Genomic DNA, 22,174 nt, shown 5'->3' on the forward strand with positions numbered 1-22,174 from the left:
TCATAATCTAACCTTGATTAGTTATAAACTAGCTTTCTAGAAACATGCACCAGCAAGGTGTCGAATTCTTCACTTTTTTACTAGTTTATCATTTTCCAAGTTTATAGCCAAAAGCGTGATTAAATAAAAATAAAAATAAACTCCAACCAATCATGCATCTATATATGTCTAGTTCATATGTTACATAAATACATATCAACAACACTAATATCTTGTTATGAGAAAGCAAAGTTTGCCGAAATAATCGAATGATTTTCTTAAACGTGGTCATGAATCCGTAATGCTGGTGATAACTCTATTATAATCTGTTTCTTGGGTTTTTTTTTCCCGGACGAATGTTATGTCAAGTTTCATATTAATCAACATAATCTATACTTTTTTAACACTATATATAATTCTCACACTCGAAATTTGACATTCCCTACCATTCACCCTTCGGTTACGATTTTTTTTTTCACAAATCATTTACTAAATTACGTTCCTTTTTTTTTGTGCAAAACTAAATACGTTCGTAAACTATTATGTTTACCTTAAATCCTAATTACTACCGATTACTCAATCAGAGAAAGCAGTTACACTATGTCATACTATTATTTATTTGTAGGAAAGAGTAGAAAAGAAGAGAGACTCGTTAATTTGTCTACAAGACATAGAAAAGAGAAAAACATTTGTCCACAGCTCTTTAAAACGCACGTGGGTAGGACCCTGCCCTGTCTAGTTTTCCAAAAAGCCGTAAAACACGAAAATATTAACAATTTTAAATAACTATGAATATGATAATATAAATTCTTTATTCTTGATTATATTATTAGGAGAGGTATTGGTTTAAGATTTAAAAAAAAAATTAATAACTTTAAAAATTAGGTAAAATATGTTGTTATTCAATCAAGACTTTTAAAAACTCTTTAAAAATTTGGTGTTATTGGTTGTGGATTTGTAAAAAGTTATCTAAAATCTTGATAAATCTAGTGTTATTGGATTAAGAGTTTTATAAAGTCATTAAAAATTTTATGTTATTCAAGTAAAACAAAAGAATCTTGGATTGTTAATGAATTCAAATTTTATGTTATTGGTTTAGGATTTTATATTATTTTCTTCATAACAAAAGTTACGAAAACTCTTTCATCAAATAGAAAGATTTTACAAGATTAGAAAAAACAAATCATCAAGATTTTAAAAAACTTCCTAAACAATCTCTTTCAAATAGAAAGATTTTATAAGATTAGAAAAAACAAATCATCAAGATTTTAAAAAACTTCCTAAACAATCTCTTTAGAATCCTTTATTTTTAACTTTCAAATTTCTATGATTCTAACAATCAGCAAAAACATAAAGTCATTAAAATTCTTTCTAAATCCTAAATCAATACCTCCCCCTTAGTATTCCAAAAACAATGACGACAACGACAACAACAACAAAAATCCCAAAAAACCGCGAAAAATCCCAACTAAGAACAGTAATGTTTTTACAACATATATGGATCTGAATGGTAACCGCTGATTTAGTAGTGTAGAACAAAAAATTTGCTAGTACGGTACGGTTCAACTGCGGTACGTGCGGGACAAATGTATTTGCGGGACAAGTGCAGTTACTCCAAAATAAGCGGTACAAAATAATGTTTGATTGGTAAAAAATAATTTGCGGTACAAAATTCATATTAATTAAAATAGAGATTATTTGTAAATTATATATATTCTAAAAAGATACTAAAAAATTGTTGGAAAAAAGTATTCAACAAACTTATTATTTTTAATCTAAATTTTTGTTAGAGAAACAAATTATCAAAAAAGAATTTAACAATATAAGCACAAAAACAAGAAATAAATATACTAAGAAAAATTGTTGTTTTCAATATTTTTGATAAAGAAAATTTTCTTTCTATAATATTTTCCTTTTTGCAAACATTTTCTTTCTATTATTAAGGCTTTGTCATACTATATAAACAATATATGTATACACGTTTATTATTGCCATATAAATACTGATTATTTTTAAAAATATAAAAATATGAAAAACAAGCCACTTGTTTTAAAACCCTAGTTGTGCTTCTCTTTCTCCCTTTTGTTTGCTTATAGCTGTCTATGGTTTTTATTCTTTTTGATAAAATAATTTATCTGTTTTTTTTTTTAAAACTCATTAATCTATTTCATCTTGTGTAAGTGAACAATCAACATATAAAGATCCACTTCACAAGTGGCTTCGGTCATAATGCTTCCATTCATTTCCGAGTGGGGAATCGATGGTCTAATGAAGCTTCTGTGTAAGGTAAATAAAAAGATATTTAATTATTATTATAATAAAAATCTACATTGACATTTTTCTTAAAAGATGCTGGTTTAGTGTCCGAATGGTGACTGCGTATTTAGTTGTGCCGGAAAAATGGTTTTAGAGTGCGGTACAGATCAACTGCGGTACATGCGGGTTGCAGGACAATTGCGGTTTATACAAAATAAGCGGTATATAATAAAAAGTGATTGGTGAAAAAAACTATTTGCGGTTTACAATAGAATGTTTGACTGGTAAAAAAATGTAATTGTGGTTCATGAAATATACATATATATCGCTAAATTGATTATATTTACACATAATTTAGTATTTATGATATTTGCATATTACTGAAAAATCATAATAATAATATTAAGTATAATCTAATCTAATAAGCTATTCATTGTTTGTTTCAAATAATTATATTGCATTTATTAGTTATTTGCTAAAACTTGTCAAAAAAAGAAGTTATTTGCTAAAACATAACTTAATTACATAAATATACATTTAAATTCATAATCTTTTGAACTAATAATAATAAGTCAACTATAAAAAATACTTTCAAATAATAATGGATACTTGAATGAAAAAAGGAAAAAAAAAACTTAATTTTTTAAGTGATATAAAAGAAATTGTGTATGATAATATTTTGTGTTGTATGTTTAATTTTATACACATGTTTTATCATTATTAAATGATATTATTAACTATGGGTGAGGATTTGCAAAAAAACGCATGGTATTGTTTACATTGAAAAATTGAAATGTGTTTTTCATCTTTTATGTGTAATTATGCATGTGTTGCGTACAATTTTTTTAATGAAACAAAACCCAAATTGATAAATGAAATTGTAAATGGTGACATATCACTCGTTTTCTATTTTTTATTTGAATAACTCACTTAATGGTGTAACCATTCCCTACCATATTGTTTCAGTTCTGAGATCGGAATGGTGGTCAGACGACTTTGACCGTGCATCAGATTAGAGTAGAGATTAATTTAAAACACACGCATGATCTACCAAGTTTATAAACTCTGCTGTTACCCTGTTTCAATTGTTTCCAGTATTTCCTATGCTCGTATTATTTTAAATTGTAATGTTATTAATCCTAATAATAGCAAATCAAAGATAATATAATAATCCTTTTATTATTATTGGGTTATGCATTTAACAGTTTTTATTCATTTTCCAAAAAAAAAATCATATGTTAACAACAAGAAACATTGGGCCTCAGTTTTGAAAGTTTAACCAAAATATTTGTTAGCGAAAAACAAATATTTTAGTCAGGCCTGAAATTTATAAATTTATAAACGGGCTAGTGGGTTTTAAGAACAGTTACCATTTACCAATAGAACTAATAAAGAATGCACTAAAGTCAAGTATGGACCTCCTTCACGCGTACGCGTCCCTGTAAAGAAGGCGAATTCAAGAAAATGGGAGGTCCCTTTGATGTCACACAACTCACTAGATACTTATTCAAAATCAAACTTCTCTTTATCTCCCTAGGTTGAAAAAGGTAGAGGCCACGTACTGACGTACCTGAACATGTTACACTGTACATACTGTATATATATAAGTTATTAGCGAATATTTTATGACGTGTGTGAATTTTTTTCCGAATATGATAATACGTACGTGACATCTACTTATGGAAATGTTGGTCGATGGATCGTGCTACTCGAAATATTTTATACGTGTCTGTTAAGCCTATATAATTACTACTGAGAATTAGAGAGATGAGCCGTAAGGAAGACGACACATGTTCCAATCACTATATCTACATATAATTAAAATATAATTTGGGATGATATTGGAGGAGTGGCGATTGCTGTATCTTCACCTACAAGAGCACTGAGAAGTTGCAGGCCCACTTAATTCACCATTGTTCACACATATTGGTCATAAGGAAGCTACTAGAACTTACGTGACTCTTACGTTTCCACTATCCTCGATTCCTTATAAATACCTAAGCAAACCAACATTCTCTACATAGACCATCAATTGATTACATCACATACGGCTTCTCTAGCTAGCTCTCTATATTTAAAACTTTCACAGAGAAACGATCTTTTTATTAGTGGCTAATATAGCTTGGTTCATAATTAAGAAGTTGTGAATATGGGAAGCCTCAGGTTCCTAGGAGCTGCCTTCTTGGTTTTAGTTGTTTTTGACGTTTGTTTAGCAGCTAGATCACCAAAAGCTCTTGGTAGAGGGTCCGGTTCAGGTTCCGGGTATGGTTCAGGTTCCGGTGGAGGAAACGGTGGCGGAGGAGGGGGTGGTGGCGGTGGCGGTGGAGGCGGAGGAGGGGGCGGAGGAGAAGGGTCAGGTTCAGGGAGTGGTTACGGTTCAGGGTATGGATCCGGTAGTGGTTATGGAGGAGGAAACGGTAGCGGTGGAGGTGGAGGTGGCGGTAAAGGCGGTGGAGGTGGAGGCGGTAACGGAGGTTCTGGATATGGGTCAGGTTATGGAAGCGGCTCGGGATATGGAAGTGGCGGTGGTGGCAGAGGAGGCGGAGGCGGAGGCGGTGGAGGAGGAGGAGGTGGTGGTAGCCGTGGAAATGGATCGGGCTATGGAAGTGGATATGGTGAAGGGTATGGAAGCGGATACGGTGGCGATAGTAACGGTGACTCACCCTAAATCATTCTTATTGCTTATTTTTACATGATATAGGAACATACAACAATAAAGTGATCGATGTTTTGTCGTCACATATACATCTTGTATATTGTGTAAATCACTCTTCTTTTGATATTGAAGAGAGACGATGTGGTTACACTTTCCATTATTAGAAATCATATGCATTGGCATATATATAGATTGTACCATGCACCATTTACTTTACTTATAATAGCACTTTGTACTAATCATATGTACCTTCTTTATCCCACTTATTGGTTCCTTCCACTTTTACTATAAAATATTTTGGAGACGTCTAATAAAACTGGAACAACACAAAAGAATTAGTATAGGCATAGGCGCATAGCTGATAGCTCAAGTGATAAATAACATGCACGGATTGAAGAATGGTTTGAAGGAATAAAGAAACATCATAGTTGTATAACTTTCAGACCAACACATAAAATTTAGTGGTTGTACTCGTGGTATCATGTGATTGTGTCACACCCAAGTACTAGTAGGCAAGTACAACGTAGTAGGCTGGTCGAATTTTTTTTTACCAACATTACGTGGAAAACGGGCTTTTCGGCCCAATAGATTAATATCCGTTGACCACGTACGGGCCCTAAACCTTTTACGGAGTTGCCGACTCAACTAACTGTCTGGCAGTCAGAACTCAGAACCTGAACCGTCTGGTCTTCGTCAACCCAAAAAGATCACCTGCACGTGTCTCTCTCTTTACATAGTTTCTCCTTGTATAGGATTTAAAGAAAACGTTTCAAGATTCAAGATTTATTTGGGCACAAAACTCAATATATACTTATTTAAACTTATTTATTTTTCAAAAAAGTTCATGATGGGTAACGGTAAAGTATAAAGATTTAAAAATATAAAAATGACTAGTGTGAATTGTTGACGGCAGAAGAGATAAATTTATATCACAATGAAAGGATAATAAACGTGTTAATAGACGACGGTAAGGGTGCGTTTGTGTAACAAGTCAGATTCATGGGGCCACGGTATTGTTTAGGAAATGGACCGATTGAAATTAATGTTGTCTGTAAGTGGGATGTGTAGAGCTCCCTACCAATCAGACACCTCCATGCCTTATGATTTCCTCTATGATTATTGATTTCATTTGGAAACTTCAAACTGTTACCTAGAATATAATGGAATGGAATTGCGCAAGAATTAAAAAAAAAAATGTATCATATTCACATCCTTTAATAAACATGTACTAATTTATGAACTAATGATATATGGATTTAGAACGAATTAAAAAAAAAAAAAAAAAGAAAGTGTGACAAAACAAAGGTTGTTGCTGAATTTGACTGCGAAAAGACAAAAGAAAAAAGAAAAAAAAGAAAAGATGTTGACCAACTTTGTTAGGTGGGGGTGGTTCTCGTAATCAGAAATCTTTTAGGGGTTAAATCGAAAAGTATAAATAGTTAAGGGACTTAAATTGGAAATATATAAGTGGAGGAGGCAGTTGAGGGAACCGCTTTTGTTGTGTTGAAGTCGTCATTTTCACATATTTGTAAACTGGGCCAGATAGATTTATAGCGATCAAAATGGGTCCAAACTTTTTTCCTTCAAATTATGACAATATATGTCGTCTTTGTATTTGTCTTCGTCTATTTCAAATCTGTTCTCGACTAGTCTTGAATTTTGTTGTTCTTATAATTTTCTACATAAGTTAACAAAACTTAGTTTTGTATTCATGAAAAAAACCAAAAAATAAATATCTTTTATGAACGAAATATTTATAGAACGCGCCTTCGAAGAGCAACGAATATAATAATAATAATAATAAACGGGTGCAAAACGTAAAAGAAAATAAAATAATGGGGATCAAAGTTAGAATAAAAGAATATTTGGGCCATGTCAATGCGTCGGTGACGTTGAAGCTTCGCTGCTGGAGCAAAAAAAAGCTCACATGCGTATTATCTCAGCTAGTATATTTAGAACAACAACACATGTCCGAACACACATTACAGTTCCTATATCTGTTTCGAATTCAAATCTTCTGTCTTTTTTATTTATTTATTAATTAATTTAATTTTATTCAATTCGTTTTCAAAATCCAGAGAATATTTCAGATTAATAATCCTATCTATATATTTCGCGATCTCTCTCCTGAAAAAAGAAAAGAAAAAGAGTTGGAAACTTCGACGAATGTGTGTACTGTATATTCATTTGTCTTCTTGATTTAGTTGGAAACGGTCTGAAGTGGGAGAAATTAATCCGCCATTTTCTCCTCGGTCTCTCTGCTCATCTCTTCAGTATCGGATCTGGGTCTCCCTTCGCTTTCGTTTCAAGGTAGCCTTAAAAAAAACGTTCAAATATATTTCCTATTTTATTCACACACACCCATTTCATTTCGTTCAGAGTTTCTAATCTGACTCTGTTCTGAAATCAATCTTTCAATACTCATCATCATCACACTCAGCATTTCTAATCTGGGTTTTCGAATTCGATTCGTTTAAGAATATTCATTTTTTATTTTAAAGTTTTTAATATGTTTTTCCCCCCTAAGTCACGGCATTGGAAAAAAGGAAAAACACAGCTGTGTTCCTTGCTTCATGCCCGAGATTAAGCAATAATTATTTATTTCTTTTTAAAGAAATTTTTATATTTCGAATCAATGCACTTACTATAATAAAATTACCTACTACTTTTTTTTAACAGTATCTGAACTTAAAACATCCAACCAAACTTCAAAACTCTCCTCTTTTAAATCCCATTCTCTACCTTTTTCTTATTCCCAACCACGTGGTTTTTGATTCGGTAATTACTAATTATCCATATTTCTACTACACTCTATATGATTAACCCATTAAAGTTATATTTTCTTTAATCTTTTTTATCGATTGTTGATTTTTTTTTTTTTGCAGATTATTATTATTATTATTATTATTGTGAGATTACATTATCTCTGGAGAGAGGAGGCGTTAGCTGTAATACATTGTTTACTTGCTTTGCCTATTAAAAGCCGTCACATAAAGTAAAAGCAAACTCACATAATATAGACACCACATTTTTGCGTATATTGTGTGTGTGTTCTTTCGTCTCTGTTGGGAACAGATCTTGACCTTGATTACAGACAGATTCAAGTCATCCTAGATCGTCTCTTAGGGTGATGAGGAGTCGTTGAGGTTTTGTTTCTTCAGCTTCCAGTCTGATCTAAAGTGAGATACTTTGGTTTGTTTTGGAGTCTTGTCTTAATCTGGTTGAGATAATGGGAATGAGTCTTGAATTCGATGTTGATCTCGAGAAAGGGATGGTTGATTGCGACAATGTTTATACAAAATCACCGGAGAAGCCCATGTCTCCGGATAACAAACCGGTTAAAACCGGAGAAGAATCTGTCGTCGGTTCGTTAGAGAATGATGCAAGTCCGGTTCAATGTGGGATCAGTAAACCGGGATGGGGGAGGAGTGATCGCAAGGAGAAACGCAAGAAATCCGCGTCCAAGCCCCCGCGGCCGCCGCGTGGACCGTCTCTTGACGCAGCGGATCAGAAACTTATCAGAGAGATCGCTGAATTGGCGATGCTGAAACGCGCTAGGATCGAACGCATGAGAGCGTTGAAGAAATCGAGAGCGGCCAAAGCTGCGTCTGCGGCTTCTTCTCTCGGCAATGTATTGGCCACTCTTTTCACCGCTATTTTCTGCTTCGTACTCGTTTTCCAAGGTATGATTTGGTTTAACAATTGCGATTGCGTTTTGGAGATTATCAATTTTGGTTAACCTTAAATTTGTTGAAATTTTCAGGATTGTCACCGAGAGCAGCCGGGAAACCTCACTTAGTAGACGCCGGAAAAGCCAACGGTGGGTTTGTTTCGGTTCAATATGCGGGTAATCCGTCGGCGAGTGAACCGGATGGAGGTTATACCGGACCGGCTTTAGCACACAGATATCCTCGTAGTTTACTAAAACCGGTTTCCGGTTTGGAGAATGAAAAGAAGAGTTCGCAGTGAACCGCAACAAAAAGGTTTTAGGATTGGAAAGTCCCATATACTGGTTTGATCAAACCATTTATCGGTTTAGATTGTCGGTGAACCATGTACTCATATATCATACCGATAATTTTTTGGGGGAAAAAATAGAATCGGCTGCTTTCTCAGCGGCTGTGATGATTAATTATTCGATGTGGGTAAAGATTAGTTTTGTGTCGTTTTCTTGAATAAACTGAGAGAGAACTATAAGGTTACTAATAATAATAAAATCAGTGTTATGTTATTCAGTTATATCTCTTATTGTATATAGGATTATAATACAAAACTGAGATCATTTTAGTAGATTTGTTGCAAAATAGTATCCAGATTTTGACGAAATCAAAACATAAAAAGAAATATGAGTTCAACATTATTGGTATAGTTTTATTTTTTTAATAATGTAGATCACATGTTAACGATGGTTGCGTTGGAGTAGAAAATTTGAAATCAATTACATTAGTATTAAAAATAACAAAATGTATATATTTGGGAACAGAATCCATGTGGCTGTATCTAAACAGTCCACTGAGGTAATAGTAGAGAGACACCACTATTAATGCTGTGCCAAAATTACTTGAACATGTGATTTCACGTGTGTTTGTGTGTGTGTGTATTTCAAACGTCTATTATTTCTGTTTCGTTGCTGTCTGCGGATGCTTCGTAGGCCCTTTAATTAAGGCCCATTAACTCCTAAATCCGTTTAGTCTCACTCACTCTATTACTCCTCAACTGAATTAAAGTGAAACTTTAACCTAAAGATAGTAATTTGTAAATCGTTAGTCTGAACGTCAACAAAACATCTAATGGTATTTTCATATCTTATTCTATGTTTAACTTCGATACTGTACATGTGTGAGTTGTAGTAGTAGTAGACTATTCTTCTTTTTGGCTAGCCGGAAAACAATAGTCATACAAAACCAATTCTGCTTTCAGAAAAATGATGAATTTAGTAGGGAAAGAGAGAACGGACCACATTCATCAATATATACTTGCTCTTGACAATTAAACTTGCTTTGCTTTCAACTTTCACAAATATCAATTTGTAGTTGATAGGTATGTGATTCAATAGTTTAATAACTCTTTCAAATTTATAATAGAAATTTGGTGGTTCGTGTAAGTAATTACAAATATATATATATATATAGAATAATGAACTAACAAAGATTCTTAAAGTCCATTCATTAGAGACTTAATCACAGACATCGCCACGTCACAAAGATTCTTAACCAGCTTGTTTCTAGCCGTAAGGGCCACCGAGCTCTCATCGTCGGCGCCGGCGTTTGTGATCCCTTTCTGGCAAGAATCAGTCTGTTTCTCGGCGTCTCCTAGGACATATATGGCCAATCCGAACTTGCCGCGCCGCATTGTTTCCATCGCCTGAGGAATATTAAACTTGACCACCGGCCTGTACAGCTCTGCGCACTGAGCAAGCGCACGCTCTGCCGCAGGATCGTGAGTATGTCTGATCAGCGTTTGGATGTATCCTAGTGTATCGGTCATGTTACCGAGAACGACGCTGGCCATAGCTGCGGCTAAAGATATGGGATCGGAAGGTGAGGGAGATAGTGGACGGAGAGAGGCTTCACATAGGTCGCTGAACGGCGTTGCTTGGCATATTTTGTCTATAAGATCGTCGGAGGATACCGACGGCAGAAGCAGGAGGAGAAAGAGGGAGAGACACGGTAATGATGTGACGGTACTGGAGGATCCTTTCATGATCGCAAGATAGTGAAATTTTTGAGAAGTTGATGATATGCAATAAATTAAAGACTTGTGGTTTTGTGAGTATACTACTACTGCTAGCTCTGTTTCTAGACTTATATATATAGTAATCGCTGTTTAAAGTTGTTACATGTTAGTGAATGTTTATTTTGTTCTTTTAATCACCAAGACAAGATGTTTTTTACGTGTCGTCACATAGGAATTTTGGTATATATCGATGTTAACTAGGTTAATGATTAATTAGGTGTACGTGGTTATTATAATCCCACCCGTGAACGAAGCTTCGTGATGATCAACAAACTTTATTTTGGTTTGATAGATGTCTTACAATGTATAAGTTTGTTCTGCGTATTTTAGAGTATAAACTTCAATTTGAGTATTATTGTAGGTGTATTGATTGAATCATACTACCTAATTTTTATTATACAGTACATGGATAGTGTATGGTCTTTTAGTTTTTGTTTGTTACACTTTATCCTTTTGGTTACATGTGGTTGTTGGCACTATAACAAAAGAAAGACGAAGGGTATGTGTGGTTTTAATTTGATGTATGAGTACTTTAGTAGTCGGTCACATACGACAAAAAAATACCACTATATAATGAGTCCACACACTATACCCAACGTCGACCAAACAATTTTAAAATACCTTAAGGTAATTAATATTGTGGGGGCTGTCTTCTCTCGTCAGTCGATATCTGGCTCGTGAATGTTTTTATATATCCAGTGATTCGGTTCTAGAAACTTCGTGCCGAATTTTATTTGTATAGCCGGTTCTTATAGCTAGCTAGTACCGGTTTAGCATTAGTAACGGTGCATCGTTTCACTATAATTAATCAATTAACCAAGCATGATTACGAGCTTTATTATTATTTTACATTATGTTAAATTTTAGATGTAAAATACTAGAGCAACATTCGGATGATGGCTCTGGTCACATCGCAGATCTTGTTCATTCTCTGAGTCAAACCGGTTAACGGCGATTGGCCTTTTGGAAACCCTCCTGCGCAAACGGAGGCTTCAACACCAGCGTCGACAACGGCACCTTCGGCGAACTTAGGGTTTCCATTGATAGCTGTGATGGCAGTGTGGACGTCAACGTCTACGATCGTTTTGTATCTCAGATTACATTCGTCCAATGCACGTTTAAGCATCGGTTTGGTTTTGTACGCCGCGTTGATCTGCCCGAGCGTTTCCGTCCCAAGCGCCTACGTAGATTCCCAAAACAAAACAAAAAATGCATTTACATTTTAATACTAGAAGATTTACTTTTTTCTTTTGGGACAAAACTGCCTTTTGACTTTAAAAAGTTACAAAACCAAACCCCCGTGACTAGACACTTTAATGTCTTATTCAAAATTGAGATTTTTTTATAATTAAGAGAGAGGTATATACCTTGATTTTGTCGACGAGGATAAGACCGAGACCGACGGTGTCGGCGGAGGAGCTACGTGGATCAGAGCGGAGGAGAGAGAGACAGAGAGTGTAGTCAGGTGTCTGTTTGCATGTCGTATCTACGATATTACCCAACGCAACTCCCACCACCATTGCCATAACCATCATCATTATCACCCTAAACATTTTCATCTGTTCTCTTTTTCGATTACGACTAATCGGAATATATTAAGATGACTAATATGCATTCCAAGGCGTGTGTATTTATATGTGTTTGTAGGTGTGACTAACTATTGTGCTATAAAACGTTTTCTTTTCCTTTTTTGTTCGTTGCATCGATACATTTAACAACTTATTAAATGCATATTCATTGACGTGTTATCTCTATACATAGATTTTAGGCTTTGAATGGTTATTGAATTTGAAGTTGATTTTGGTTTTAATTTTTTCCAAATATTTACTTTATAGCCAATCAAGATTTTAAGTGATTTTCCTAAAAAATAGAAAATCTAGATTTTGATGGTTTTTGTCAATTTTTAATGAAAATCTAAAATCTATCGTTCATTAGTTTTTTTCTTTCTAATGTAATTTGACTTAAAAAAAAAACTAAAAACTATTCCCTATAAGTAAAGGATAGATTAGTCATTCTTTTTTTTTTTTTTTTTTTTTGACAACGATTAGTCATTCATTACTTATAATATAGAGTATATATATATACTCTACAACCCCAAAATCCAAAAATAAAAAACTATTGAAAAATTTGTAAACATTCATGGCCTTAGGTCATTAATTAACCTCTAAGTCCGGGGATAATCCCTCTGACTAAATTACCAATTTACGAGTTGCTCTGACTGATATGCATTGAATGGTTGCTTAATTTCAAGTTACGGGGAAGGGAAATAGTTTTATGGATATCTATGGTGATAAACAAATTAATGTAGCATATGATGCCCTGTGGTGATAGATTTCTTGCATATAAATTTTAAGTATTGTCTGACAACATCCATTGTACCAGACTGTATGATTTCAAATTCGGAATACAATTAAAGAAATCACTGTAAATTCCGATCAGACAATATTTGTTATAATGAAAATCTTTTAATTAAAAAGATTACAATGTAGGATATAGGCACTGGATGTGAAACAATCTATAACCATGAATCAAGGTTGATAAGTTATGTAATATGTTATTTGTTTTACATTTAGTCATACCTATGTTTATCCAGTCAAACACATTCGATCACAATAAGAAAGACAATAGAAGCTATTATATTCAAATGCTAATGGCTTGGTCTACATTTTGACCAAAAGAGATTAATGGCTTGTGTGCTTTTATTTATCTTGAAACTTACTCATGTAAATCAATAATTTCCTAAATATGTTACAAGTTTTTTTATTTTATTTTACAAAGTTTTAAAAGACAAGCAATGCATAAATGATAAATATGAATATTTAAATAACCATAAAATGTTGTTTAAAAAAAAAAAATGCATATCATGTGTCTTTAAAACATACTGTATCTAAAAAAAATTACGTGTACACAAATAAAAAAATGTGTAATCTAATTAATAAGTTTCTCAAATTTTTTAATTTCCATACTACATTATATATATGTACTAGTCTAAAAAATATATAATTTTTTTTAATCTTGTCATAAATATAAACTAAAGAGCTTCTGACCCTATAAGTAGCCAACTTAAACACTTAAAACGATATATTTCACTAAGGTTTTCTATTAGCTTTCAAGACACTCCCATTCACAAAATGAAGAATTCCATGAAATTATTCTGTATATTTTTCTTGTTTATTCACATTCAAATAGCCTTGTCTCAACTAGTTCGATCTGATACGGTACCTCAGCACGTACAAGTACTCTGCAAAAGTAACATTTATCCAAGCCTCTGCGTATCTACTCTCAATCTGGACCCTAGAAGCAAGAACTCTAATATACGAGGTGAGCTGATCAAATAGTATTGTTTTTTTCTTTTCCCATAAAAATAGTCTATTAACATTTTTTTAGGCTAACTAAACAATAAATAATCCAAGATGTAAAAATGAGTAAAATTAAATTTAGTCATGATAAAAAGTTATGCTAAAATATTAAAATAATAAATTATATTCACTAATCGTTTTTTTTTTCAAACAAGGGCTTGCTTCCATATCTATCGATGCGACTTCAAAAAAAGTCCAGGAGGTGTTAGATTATCTCATCTCCAGCTCTAAAAACATCAAAGACCGTGAAGACTTGAAGAAGTACAAAACTTGCATTGATGAGTACGGTTCGGCCGCTCGTAGGTTTTTACCCGCGTCATTGACTCATTGGCTGATCTTAAGACTGGGGAGTTTTCTGTTGCGAAATCTGATATGAAGAACGTTGTGTTGGCTATAGATAATTGTCAGGCGCAGTTTGCCGGGAGTTCGCTGTTGACCGGACGTAACAAAGCTGTCCATGATATCGCTGATATGACTGCTGACATCATGTCATCATCAAATATCTTTTTGCGAATTATTAATACATTTTTAGTATTGTTCGATTTACTAGTGAATAACTACTAATAAATTTTTAGAAAGCAGTTTGACAAAAAAAAAAAAAAATTAGTATTGTTCGATTTAGTATTTTTAGTATCTTTTAGCGAATTATCAATGTTCAAATAAAAAATGTACTTCCATTTTTATCAACAAAGAGACTTTAACCATATAAATTTAATCCACATTATAAATTATAAAACCTCGTCATATATATATATATATATATATATTTTTACCTCAAAACCTCGTCATATAGGATACCAAATATTCTATGTTATACACAAAATCCCTTTTCGGTAGTTCATAATTACCATCCACAATTATGCATTACATTGTCATCTTTTTCGGAATAGTGACTCTATTTTTCGGAATTAAATATTATTAGATCTTTAAAATATAGTTTAAATGCTTTGATTTGAATATGCATTAAGTGGTTGCCAATTTGAATAATTGTGGAAATGGTCATAAATAAGATATCACATGGTATGCGATAGGCCTGCGACAATAAACCCAACGGAAGATACTAAACCGAACTCAGGTTTTTATTTTTTTTGATTAGGATTCGATTAAAATTAGAGCTGAAATAGTCGTTTTAAAGAAAATTATAATAGGGTAAACATATCTCTTACTATAGTCTATCTAAAAATAAAAACTAAAGAGCTTCTGATCCTATTAAAACTGCAACCTTATTAGGGCATTGCCATCAAAGAATTTAAACAAAGTATCTTAAAACATATCTTATTCTTAATTTTGGAAAAAAATGAAATTAAAAACTTCTTAAGAAACTTTAATATTTCATGGGTCCATTGAAGATTGTTAAATTTGAGTTTCTTAAAAAAAAATATATATATATATATATATATATTGTAAATTATTATGGTATTTTGTTTAAATTCATAAGACTTGTATACTTTTGAAAAACTTACAAATATTGCATTCAATAAAAATTTAAACAAACATTACATAAAAGCATATTAAAAATAGATAACGAAATGATTAATTTTAATATTGATTTGTGCCAATATTAAAATACATAACCAGAGACAAGTAGCTATCTCTAAGTCCATCTTTCATATTTGACTAAGCAATTTCATTTCTAATTCAATCAGAATCAAAAGTCCTCTCTTACTTGTAGGTTTTGGGATCTGACCGGAGAAACAGAGTGATGCAGTGTTGGCTAAGGCCAGCAAATCCCCAAAACACAAGTGATCAAGACCACTCATGTCCTCGATGATCAATTCTTTCCAAAGGACACCAAACCAAACGGAAACCGGACATCACAGCAACATTCAGACTTACCAGTACTCGGTGGTGGTACAACTTTGGTAGGTATTTTGGAGCCCAAAGCAAACAATGTCGTTCAAAGGTTAACAAAACCAATCACTTCACACCAATGTAAAGATATCGCATTATAGATCATAGATAATTTACTTGATTGGCAGTTGTGTCAACCACAAGCTTCTTCAGTTCTTTGTCTAGACCGAACCACTGTTTCAATCAACAGATACAAGAAAATCAATGATCATGGTTAGAAGTGAAAAGCACTACGTTCAACAATGTGAGCCAATGAAATTTAAAAGGTGATATTAGACTAACTGACCACCCATCCTGATCCTTGCACATCAGCACCTTCAGCTTGATAAGAGTGGTTCAAATGACCTGCACATTAGAATTAGACCCCAATGAGTTACACCCTTTAGCACATAACATAATCCAAAACTTATTTCCCATATCTATCAAACCAATCCAACTGGTTCCGAGCTCAAGAGACCCAACAAATCCAAGTACCTCTAAGCCAGCTAGTGTAACCGATTAAACTTTGATTGACTCAGAGACAAATATTCATCCCAATTTCACACTCTATTCATCAATTACTTCAACTCCTAATTTCTTAGGCTCAATTCAATGGATCATGAGGCTGTAACTTGAAAAATAACCTATTTCATCTAACAATAACCCCATCCAAACACGATCCAACACAAACAAATCCATCAAACTCATCAAAACCGAGATCAGAAAAAAAAAGTCGGACACACCTTTGCCATTGAATTTGATAGCGCTCTACAACTTAACAACAGCAGAAGCATCACCCTTGTTCACAGATTTCTCGTTCAGAAACTTCAGAGCCATTTCCTACTCAGACTTTCTCCTCCGCTTCAAAACAGTTTGTCCTCGGAAAAAGACGAGAGAGATGAGAAGGAGATAGGGTAAAAAAAAAAATTCTTTTGTCAAAAAATATAGCCAACAATATGCTGACACGTCGTCGGTTCTAAAGGATCCTAAAGTCACTTATGTAAGCGCTGATGCCAAGTATATTTGGCAGTTTTGATTTTTTTTTTTTTTTTTTTTGACTTAAGAAACTCCTAAGATATCTTTAAGGATCTTTGATGGAGATGACCTAAATTATGTATATTCAAGTATTCTAATAAATTTCACTATCATTGATATCAAATAACAAAATGAATTAGTCCATGAAATTATTCTCTAATTTGTCGTGCTTGTTCAAATCCAAAATAGCTTTGTTTCAAGTTTCAACGAATTCGGTCTTTTAGGAGACCTCTAAGCTCATGCAAGTAATTTGCAAAACTAACCCTTACCCAAGCATCTGTGGCACTACTCTCAATCTTGACCCTAGGAGCAAGACCTCATATCTTCAGAAAAAAAAAGAATGTAACGCTTCATATATTTTGTCGTCCGACACAGAAAATGATAAATTTTGTCGTCGGACACATGAAATGATAAAAAGAATGTAACGCTTCACATAGAAGCAATGGTTCATTTTTATTATTAATTTTCTAGTCAAACACATTCAATTTAGGATGGAAGAATGAATGGTATAAGAACAGATCAGTTGCCCTTTTCGTCAACAAAAAAGGTTAATATTATTGACCAGAAGAGAGAATATTTCCATACCTATTTATGGTAGTCTGAAGACTAAAAAACTTTCTTTCGTCTGCTCAAACAAAATATATATGTCTTCTGACCCCATGAAGTCAACCTTGAAACTAGAAACGATTCACTAACAGTTCGTTTGTAGCAATCAAAACACAGATTAAAAAATGAATAATTTCATGAAATTATTTGCTGTTTTCCTCGTGTTTATCCAAGTAGCTTTCTCTCAAGCAATTCAGTCTAATCCGGTATCGGTATCTGTCGCTGAACAGCAACTCTGCAAAAAAACCCGTTATCAAGCACTATGCATCTCTACTCTAAATCTTGATCCTAGAAGCAGAACCTCAGATGTCCAAGGTAACATTAACAAATATCATTCTTTGGCTTTTTATTTTCTTATAGAGAAACTCTTTATCGACAAACTTGATTTATACTGTCTTACGAAAAACTTCAAAAATCATGAAGTATATACATGATATATACTTGAAATGGTTTTCCTGTTTTTAAGCTTTTGTCATTATATATACATGATATATTGCAATGTTATGTAACTAAAACATATATATATATATATATATATATATATATATTTATATGTTTATTTTTTTGAACCATGAAAAGAATTCGCGTGGATTGCTGTCGATGCGACGACAAAGAAAGTCAAGGAGATGCAACAATATCTTATCTCCGTCCTAAGAAAAATCAGTCTCCGTGAAGACTTTGAGAGATACGGAACTTGCATTGAGGAGTACGGTGCGGCCATTGATAGGTTTTTACCTGCGGTGGTGGCTGATCTAAAGGCAAAAAAATATTCTGAAGCTATGTCTGAAATGAACGAGGTTGTGTCGAAGCCGGGTTATTGTGAGGATCAGTTCGCCAGGAAATCGCCTTTAACCGGACGTAACAAAGCCGTCCATGATATCGCTGATATGACTACCGATATTATCAAAGCGATATCTACTAATTAAATTGTTTTAAAGACTAAATTCTTTATAAATGGAATAATTTTTTTTTAGCTTCCGTATTTCTATCTATCAAATATGTGCAGTCTCCGTAATTACTTCCTTACCTTAATTTTTTTTTATAAGATGTCAATTTTTTTTTTTAACACGTAGAATTTAAATGGAATAATTTTTTTTTAGCTTCCGTATTTCTATCTATCAAATATGCAAAGTCTCCGTAATTACTTCCTTACCTTAATTTTTTTTTTATAAGATGTCAATGTTTTTTTTAACACGTAGAATTTAACCTCTTCTTCCATAATTATTTCAACTCCATTTGAGAAAATACTACCATTTGATAACGAAAAATAATATTTATAGCAAGATATGAGGTGATAAAATGTAATTTAAATAAGTTAGACAATTTGCACAAAAAAAAAAAGATAAAAAAATAAATAAATAAGTTAGACAAAAAATAGTTACATCAATGGGGCTCACATCTAGCCCATTAAGGTAGAACCCAAACAACTGTGTATAAGGCCCAAAAATACTGGCACATATCGCACGTGTGCAAATGACCGTTCGATGTGATGCCATCTCATCAATCCTTGTAGTGTTTCAGATTGAACGGCTACGATTGAATTTTGAGTGTTCTACAGCTAAATGCTGGTTCGGAAGCTTCTGCTTCTTCTGCTCTCTCTCTCAGTCTCTCTCTACTGGACCGAAAAAAAAAAATCTCTGCTTGTTTGGTGGGAAGATGGCGCCTGTTGAAGATGACAAGGAAAACAAGGCGGAGCAACCTGTGATTCAGGTTCTAAGCGACGACGACGACGACGACAGTGAAGTCGAGGAAACCAAAGACGGAGGAGGAAAAGTAACCGCAGACGACGATGAAGACAATGAAGCTGAAGACGAAGACGAAGACGATGATGATGATGAGGAAGACGACGACGATGAAGAAGAGGTTTGAATCTATATTTTTTTTTTCTAGATCTAGGGTTTTTCTGCGGTCTCTTTAGCTCTAATTCGGACTCTTAATCTTCTTCGCATGTGTCTCAATTGCTATAAAATTGTCCTTTGATACAAGGTACAGTAGGGTTTATACTTATCCCGAATCAGATTTTTTAGGGTTTTTTTAGTCTTTGTTCTAGTAGAAAACAAAAATGAAGTTTTGACCTTATCTCTTTTTGAAGTCAAACCTAATAACTTTGGTCCATTTCAGCTTCTCCTTTTGGGTGCTCGTCCCCAATCTTATAATAGACCATGTGATGTGTTGTCTACTTATACTACATTCAAACTGTGCAGGAGGAGGAGGAGGAGGAGGATCTTGGAACAGAGTACTTAGTGAGGCCAGTTGTTGAGGTTGAAGATGAGGATGACGCAAGTGATTTTGAGCCTGAGGAGAATGTCGTGGAAGAGGACGTTGATGAAGAGATTGAAGAAGATGATGTTGATGAGGACATCAGCTTGAGTGCTGGCAAATCTGAGCCTCTGCCCAAGAGGAAGAGGATTGCTAAGGAGCACAGTGGTGAGCTAGGAGATGTCACTGGTGATGACATTAGGCCTTCTAAACGTTAGTTTTAACTTTCGAACTGACCTCATCAAATCCAAGAAAAAAGAAGAAGTCGGAGATGGATTCAAAAATTCACAGTGTTTGAATCATCTGTTGGGTTGATGTAGTTTTTTTTAATTTAGTGGTAGTGTTGTTTTAGAGCTTAATGGAGTGTTGTTTCTTTATGTTCCCTGAGACAGCTGCAAACAAATTAAGTGTTGTTCTACGCTTCTTTATAAAGTTGGAAGAATTTGGTTTCTTTACTTTATGAATATGATGCTGTTATGAGTAAAACAAACAACTTCAATTATATATGTGATCTAGTATCCAAAACATGACCTCAAATTAAAAGTATTACAGACAGCTCTATCCTCCTACGTTAACTGTTCTCCGGGTTTCTCTTCTGCCGTTTTTTGACTTGGCCTGTCCTTCTTCTGGTTCACTAGCCCCATCTTCTTCTTCTCCTTCTTCTTCATCTTCATACAAAACCATAACAACATTACCATCATCATCTACTTTGTACTCTATATTATCACCATCTTCTTCCCCATCTTCACCTTCAATTTCACCTTCCTCAAACTCTTCCTCTTCATCATCATCATCATAAAATTCATTACCTGAACGAACAGAGTGAAACTCAGGAGGTGGAGGACAGTCTTCGGTGATGGCCTCATCACGTTTCATCACGAGATGCCTAATCACCCTCTCATCACTATCTAACAATCCCTTGAATTCGTTCAAGTATTTCGCCTCTATCTCAAAGTTCATCAATATATAGTGAGCATTCTCTGCCTTCTGTATTTTGTATGCCAGTCTACGCATTCCCCAATCACTAAACCTCCAAATTTTCCCCTTCTTCTCCTTCAGAAATTCTGAATACCAATCAACAAACTTAACTAAATACTACCGCAATAACTAAAAAAAACTTAGGCATCAGTCTTGCATTGAAATCTAGTGAGCACAACAACAGAACATAAGAAAGGAAAAAGCTTTTCACCTTGTACTTTTTGGTTGATGCTTTCGACCTCCTCAGCATGTTTTTCATGGATCAAGTAAACCACCTCATAGTGCCTCACTGCACACACATAGCTTATACATCATTAACAGAGTCATATCAAATCAATGAACATAATCCATTTTTTCTCTCTATGCAATGTGTCAAGAGGGTTTGATCATATTCCAGGGTAAGCTCCCGACCATCTAGAGAAAAACATATTGCATAATTCCAAATTCCTCTCCTAAGTTAAAGCTAAGCTAATGAGTTTAGATCATGGCATAACTAACAGGTCAACATGGAGCCAGCTTCTACTAGATAACGCGTCACCACATTTCATCGTTTGAGAACAGTAAAGGTAAAATCAAAAACTTACTCCTTTCCTCATTCAAGTCACTCTGAAGCTGAAGATCCAAAAACTCATATAGCTCCTCTGTGTTAACGAGAGAAGAAACAATCAAATTTATAACAACCAAAAAAATCATACTGAAAACTAAAACCAACACTAAGCATATAAAATAATCACTCACTTTCTTCAGCATCAGCAAACTCGGGAAGTAAGTCACCTTCTTCATCCATCCTCTTCTGCAAATCAAATCCACAATAACACAAAATTCATCATCAATGATGAACACAGAAACAATAAAAGCTACTAACTTTATCCCCAATTCCATCAATTCTCAGATTTTAACCAGTAAAGTCCATCAAAAAATATTCGAACAAAAATCGAAAAAAGCTTACCTCTTTGAGAAGAATGGATTCAGGGAAAGGACCAGTGGCTTCTTCAGGTTTAGCTGAAAAGCCATGATTGTCATCTTTCTTGCTTTTCTTCTTCTTCGCCGCTACGACCAAAGAAAGAGGTTTAGATCCTCTGCGGCCGAGATTAGGATTAAGACACACGCGGCGCGACGGGTTGATGAATGAATCTCGACCGTCGATTCTGGGTCTGAGAGACACTAGAGACGAAGACGCGTGCAGGAGTGACTCCATTGGAGTGAGTAAGCACGAGTGAAGAAGACGAAGAAAGAAGAAGAAGGGAAGGGTTTTAGCAGAAGAAGAGCAAAGAGACGTTTTGGGTTTTTGGATAAGAAAACGTTTTATAATAATTTCACTTTGATCCCTATAGTTTTTATAATTTTGAAACATGCCAGATGAAATTTCGTACTGTTAAAACTAGGCCATTTATTTTGTAATCACAGAGAGTCAAACTAATTAAAGAATTCTGAACACAAAAAAAAGATAAGTATTTGCATCTACAACTAATCTTACTGG

General features: G+C 34.0%; 7 protein-coding genes, 1 long non-coding RNA gene and 1 pseudogene across 9 annotated transcripts; 5 read left to right on the forward strand and 4 right to left on the reverse strand.

The window, feature by feature from the left end:
* The first annotated feature begins 4,239 nt into the window (after positions 1-4,239).
* Positions 4,240-5,184, forward strand: LOC104765556 (uncharacterized). The gene has a single exon (XM_019241531.2). The coding sequence runs from the start codon at positions 4,385-4,387 to the stop codon at positions 4,901-4,903; it is 519 nt and encodes a 172-aa protein (XP_019097076.2). The 5' UTR covers positions 4,240-4,384; the 3' UTR covers positions 4,904-5,184.
* A 1,592-nt stretch (positions 5,185-6,776) lies between these two features.
* On the forward strand, positions 6,777-9,130 carry LOC104765555 (uncharacterized). Of its 2 annotated transcripts, none has more exons than XM_010489284.3 (3): positions 6,777-7,201; positions 7,777-8,574; positions 8,655-9,130. In XM_010489284.3, the coding sequence occupies exons 2-3, from the start codon at positions 8,121-8,123 to the stop codon at positions 8,858-8,860; spliced, it is 660 nt and encodes a 219-aa protein (XP_010487586.1). In that variant the 5' UTR covers positions 6,777-7,201; positions 7,777-8,120; the 3' UTR covers positions 8,861-9,130. The 2 variants fall into 2 exon arrangements, with proteins under 2 accessions (XP_010487586.1, XP_010487587.1); XM_010489285.3 differs by having other exon boundaries at positions 6,871-7,669.
* Positions 9,131-9,944: 814 nt separating this feature from the next.
* On the reverse strand, positions 9,945-10,777 carry LOC104765554 (cell wall / vacuolar inhibitor of fructosidase 1-like). Its single transcript, XM_087502063.1, has one exon. The coding sequence runs from the start codon at positions 10,592-10,594 to the stop codon at positions 10,046-10,048; it is 549 nt and encodes a 182-aa protein (XP_087358189.1). The 5' UTR covers positions 10,595-10,777; the 3' UTR covers positions 9,945-10,045.
* A 654-nt stretch (positions 10,778-11,431) lies between these two features.
* LOC104765557 (cell wall / vacuolar inhibitor of fructosidase 1-like) lies at positions 11,432-12,255 on the reverse strand. Its single transcript, XM_010489288.3, has 2 exons — positions 11,995-12,255; positions 11,432-11,807 (listed from the first exon to the last, which is right to left on the reverse strand). The coding sequence occupies exons 1-2, from the start codon at positions 12,184-12,186 to the stop codon at positions 11,505-11,507; spliced, it is 495 nt and encodes a 164-aa protein (XP_010487590.1). The 5' UTR covers positions 12,187-12,255; the 3' UTR covers positions 11,432-11,504.
* Positions 12,256-13,734: 1,479 nt separating this feature from the next.
* Positions 13,735-14,550, forward strand: LOC104765558 (pectinesterase inhibitor-like; annotated as a pseudogene).
* A 958-nt stretch (positions 14,551-15,508) lies between these two features.
* On the reverse strand, positions 15,509-16,938 carry LOC104765559 (uncharacterized). Its single transcript, XR_015591112.1, has 4 exons — positions 16,560-16,938; positions 16,124-16,182; positions 15,955-16,011; positions 15,509-15,843 (listed from the first exon to the last, which is right to left on the reverse strand). It is a non-coding gene; the product is annotated as an uncharacterized LOC104765559 (long non-coding RNA).
* Positions 16,939-17,457: 519 nt separating this feature from the next.
* LOC104765560 (pectinesterase inhibitor-like) lies at positions 17,458-18,430 on the forward strand. The gene is made up of 2 exons (XM_010489289.3): positions 17,458-17,772; positions 18,037-18,430. The coding sequence occupies exons 1-2, from the start codon at positions 17,583-17,585 to the stop codon at positions 18,381-18,383; spliced, it is 537 nt and encodes a 178-aa protein (XP_010487591.1). The 5' UTR covers positions 17,458-17,582; the 3' UTR covers positions 18,384-18,430.
* A 318-nt stretch (positions 18,431-18,748) lies between these two features.
* On the forward strand, positions 18,749-20,180 carry LOC104765561 (uncharacterized). Its single transcript, XM_010489290.3, has 2 exons — positions 18,749-19,320; positions 19,662-20,180. The coding sequence occupies exons 1-2, from the start codon at positions 18,931-18,933 to the stop codon at positions 19,932-19,934; spliced, it is 663 nt and encodes a 220-aa protein (XP_010487592.2). The 5' UTR covers positions 18,749-18,930; the 3' UTR covers positions 19,935-20,180.
* Positions 20,181-20,190: 10 nt separating this feature from the next.
* On the reverse strand, positions 20,191-21,998 carry LOC104765562 (protein REGULATOR OF FATTY ACID COMPOSITION 3, chloroplastic). The gene is made up of 5 exons (XM_010489291.3): positions 21,644-21,998; positions 21,433-21,487; positions 21,279-21,335; positions 20,906-20,983; positions 20,191-20,780 (listed from the first exon to the last, which is right to left on the reverse strand). Exons 1-5 carry the CDS (start codon positions 21,890-21,892, stop codon positions 20,275-20,277), a joined length of 945 nt encoding a protein of 314 aa, XP_010487593.2. The 5' UTR covers positions 21,893-21,998; the 3' UTR covers positions 20,191-20,274.
* Between the last annotated feature and the right edge of the window lie 176 nt (positions 21,999-22,174).

Source organism: Camelina sativa, chromosome 19 (genome assembly GCF_030686135.1).
Source record: "Camelina sativa cultivar CO46 ecotype springtype chromosome 19, ASM3068613v1".
NCBI classification, from domain to species: Eukaryota; Viridiplantae; Streptophyta; class Magnoliopsida; order Brassicales; family Brassicaceae; genus Camelina; species Camelina sativa.

Excerpts from the sequence above, each read along its gene's own strand:
- LOC104765556 (XM_019241531.2), top strand. The coding sequence starts at position 4,385 with ATGGGAAGCCTCAGGTTCCTAGGAGCTGCCTTCTTGGTTTTAGTTGTT.
- LOC104765555 (XM_010489284.3), top strand. The coding sequence starts at position 8,121 with ATGGGAATGAGTCTTGAATTCGATGTTGATCTCGAGAAAGGGATGGTT. Across the intron at positions 8,575-8,654 it reads CTTCGTACTCGTTTTCCAAG|GATTGTCACCGAGAGCAGCC; the intron begins GTATGATTTGGT and ends TGAAATTTTCAG.
- LOC104765554 (XM_087502063.1), bottom strand. The coding sequence starts at position 10,594 with ATGAAAGGATCCTCCAGTACCGTCACATCATTACCGTGTCTCTCCCTC.
- LOC104765557 (XM_010489288.3), bottom strand. The coding sequence starts at position 12,186 with ATGAAAATGTTTAGGGTGATAATGATGATGGTTATGGCAATGGTGGTG. Across the intron at positions 11,808-11,994 it reads TCCTCGTCGACAAAATCAAG|GCGCTTGGGACGGAAACGCT; the intron begins GTATATACCTCT and ends GAATCTACGTAG.
- LOC104765560 (XM_010489289.3), top strand. The coding sequence starts at position 17,583 with ATGAATAATTTCATGAAATTATTTGCTGTTTTCCTCGTGTTTATCCAA. Across the intron at positions 17,773-18,036 it reads CAGAACCTCAGATGTCCAAG|AATTCGCGTGGATTGCTGTC; the intron begins GTAACATTAACA and ends AACCATGAAAAG.
- LOC104765561 (XM_010489290.3), top strand. The coding sequence starts at position 18,931 with ATGACCGTTCGATGTGATGCCATCTCATCAATCCTTGTAGTGTTTCAG. Across the intron at positions 19,321-19,661 it reads ACGACGACGATGAAGAAGAG|GAGGAGGAGGAGGAGGAGGA; the intron begins GTTTGAATCTAT and ends CAAACTGTGCAG.
- LOC104765562 (XM_010489291.3), bottom strand. The coding sequence starts at position 21,892 with ATGGAGTCACTCCTGCACGCGTCTTCGTCTCTAGTGTCTCTCAGACCC. Across the intron at positions 21,336-21,432 it reads GTTTGCTGATGCTGAAGAAA|AGGAGCTATATGAGTTTTTG; the intron begins GTGAGTGATTAT and ends TCGTTAACACAG. Across the intron at positions 20,984-21,278 it reads TGACTTGAATGAGGAAAGGA|TGAGGCACTATGAGGTGGTT; the intron begins GTAAGTTTTTGA and ends ATGTGTGTGCAG.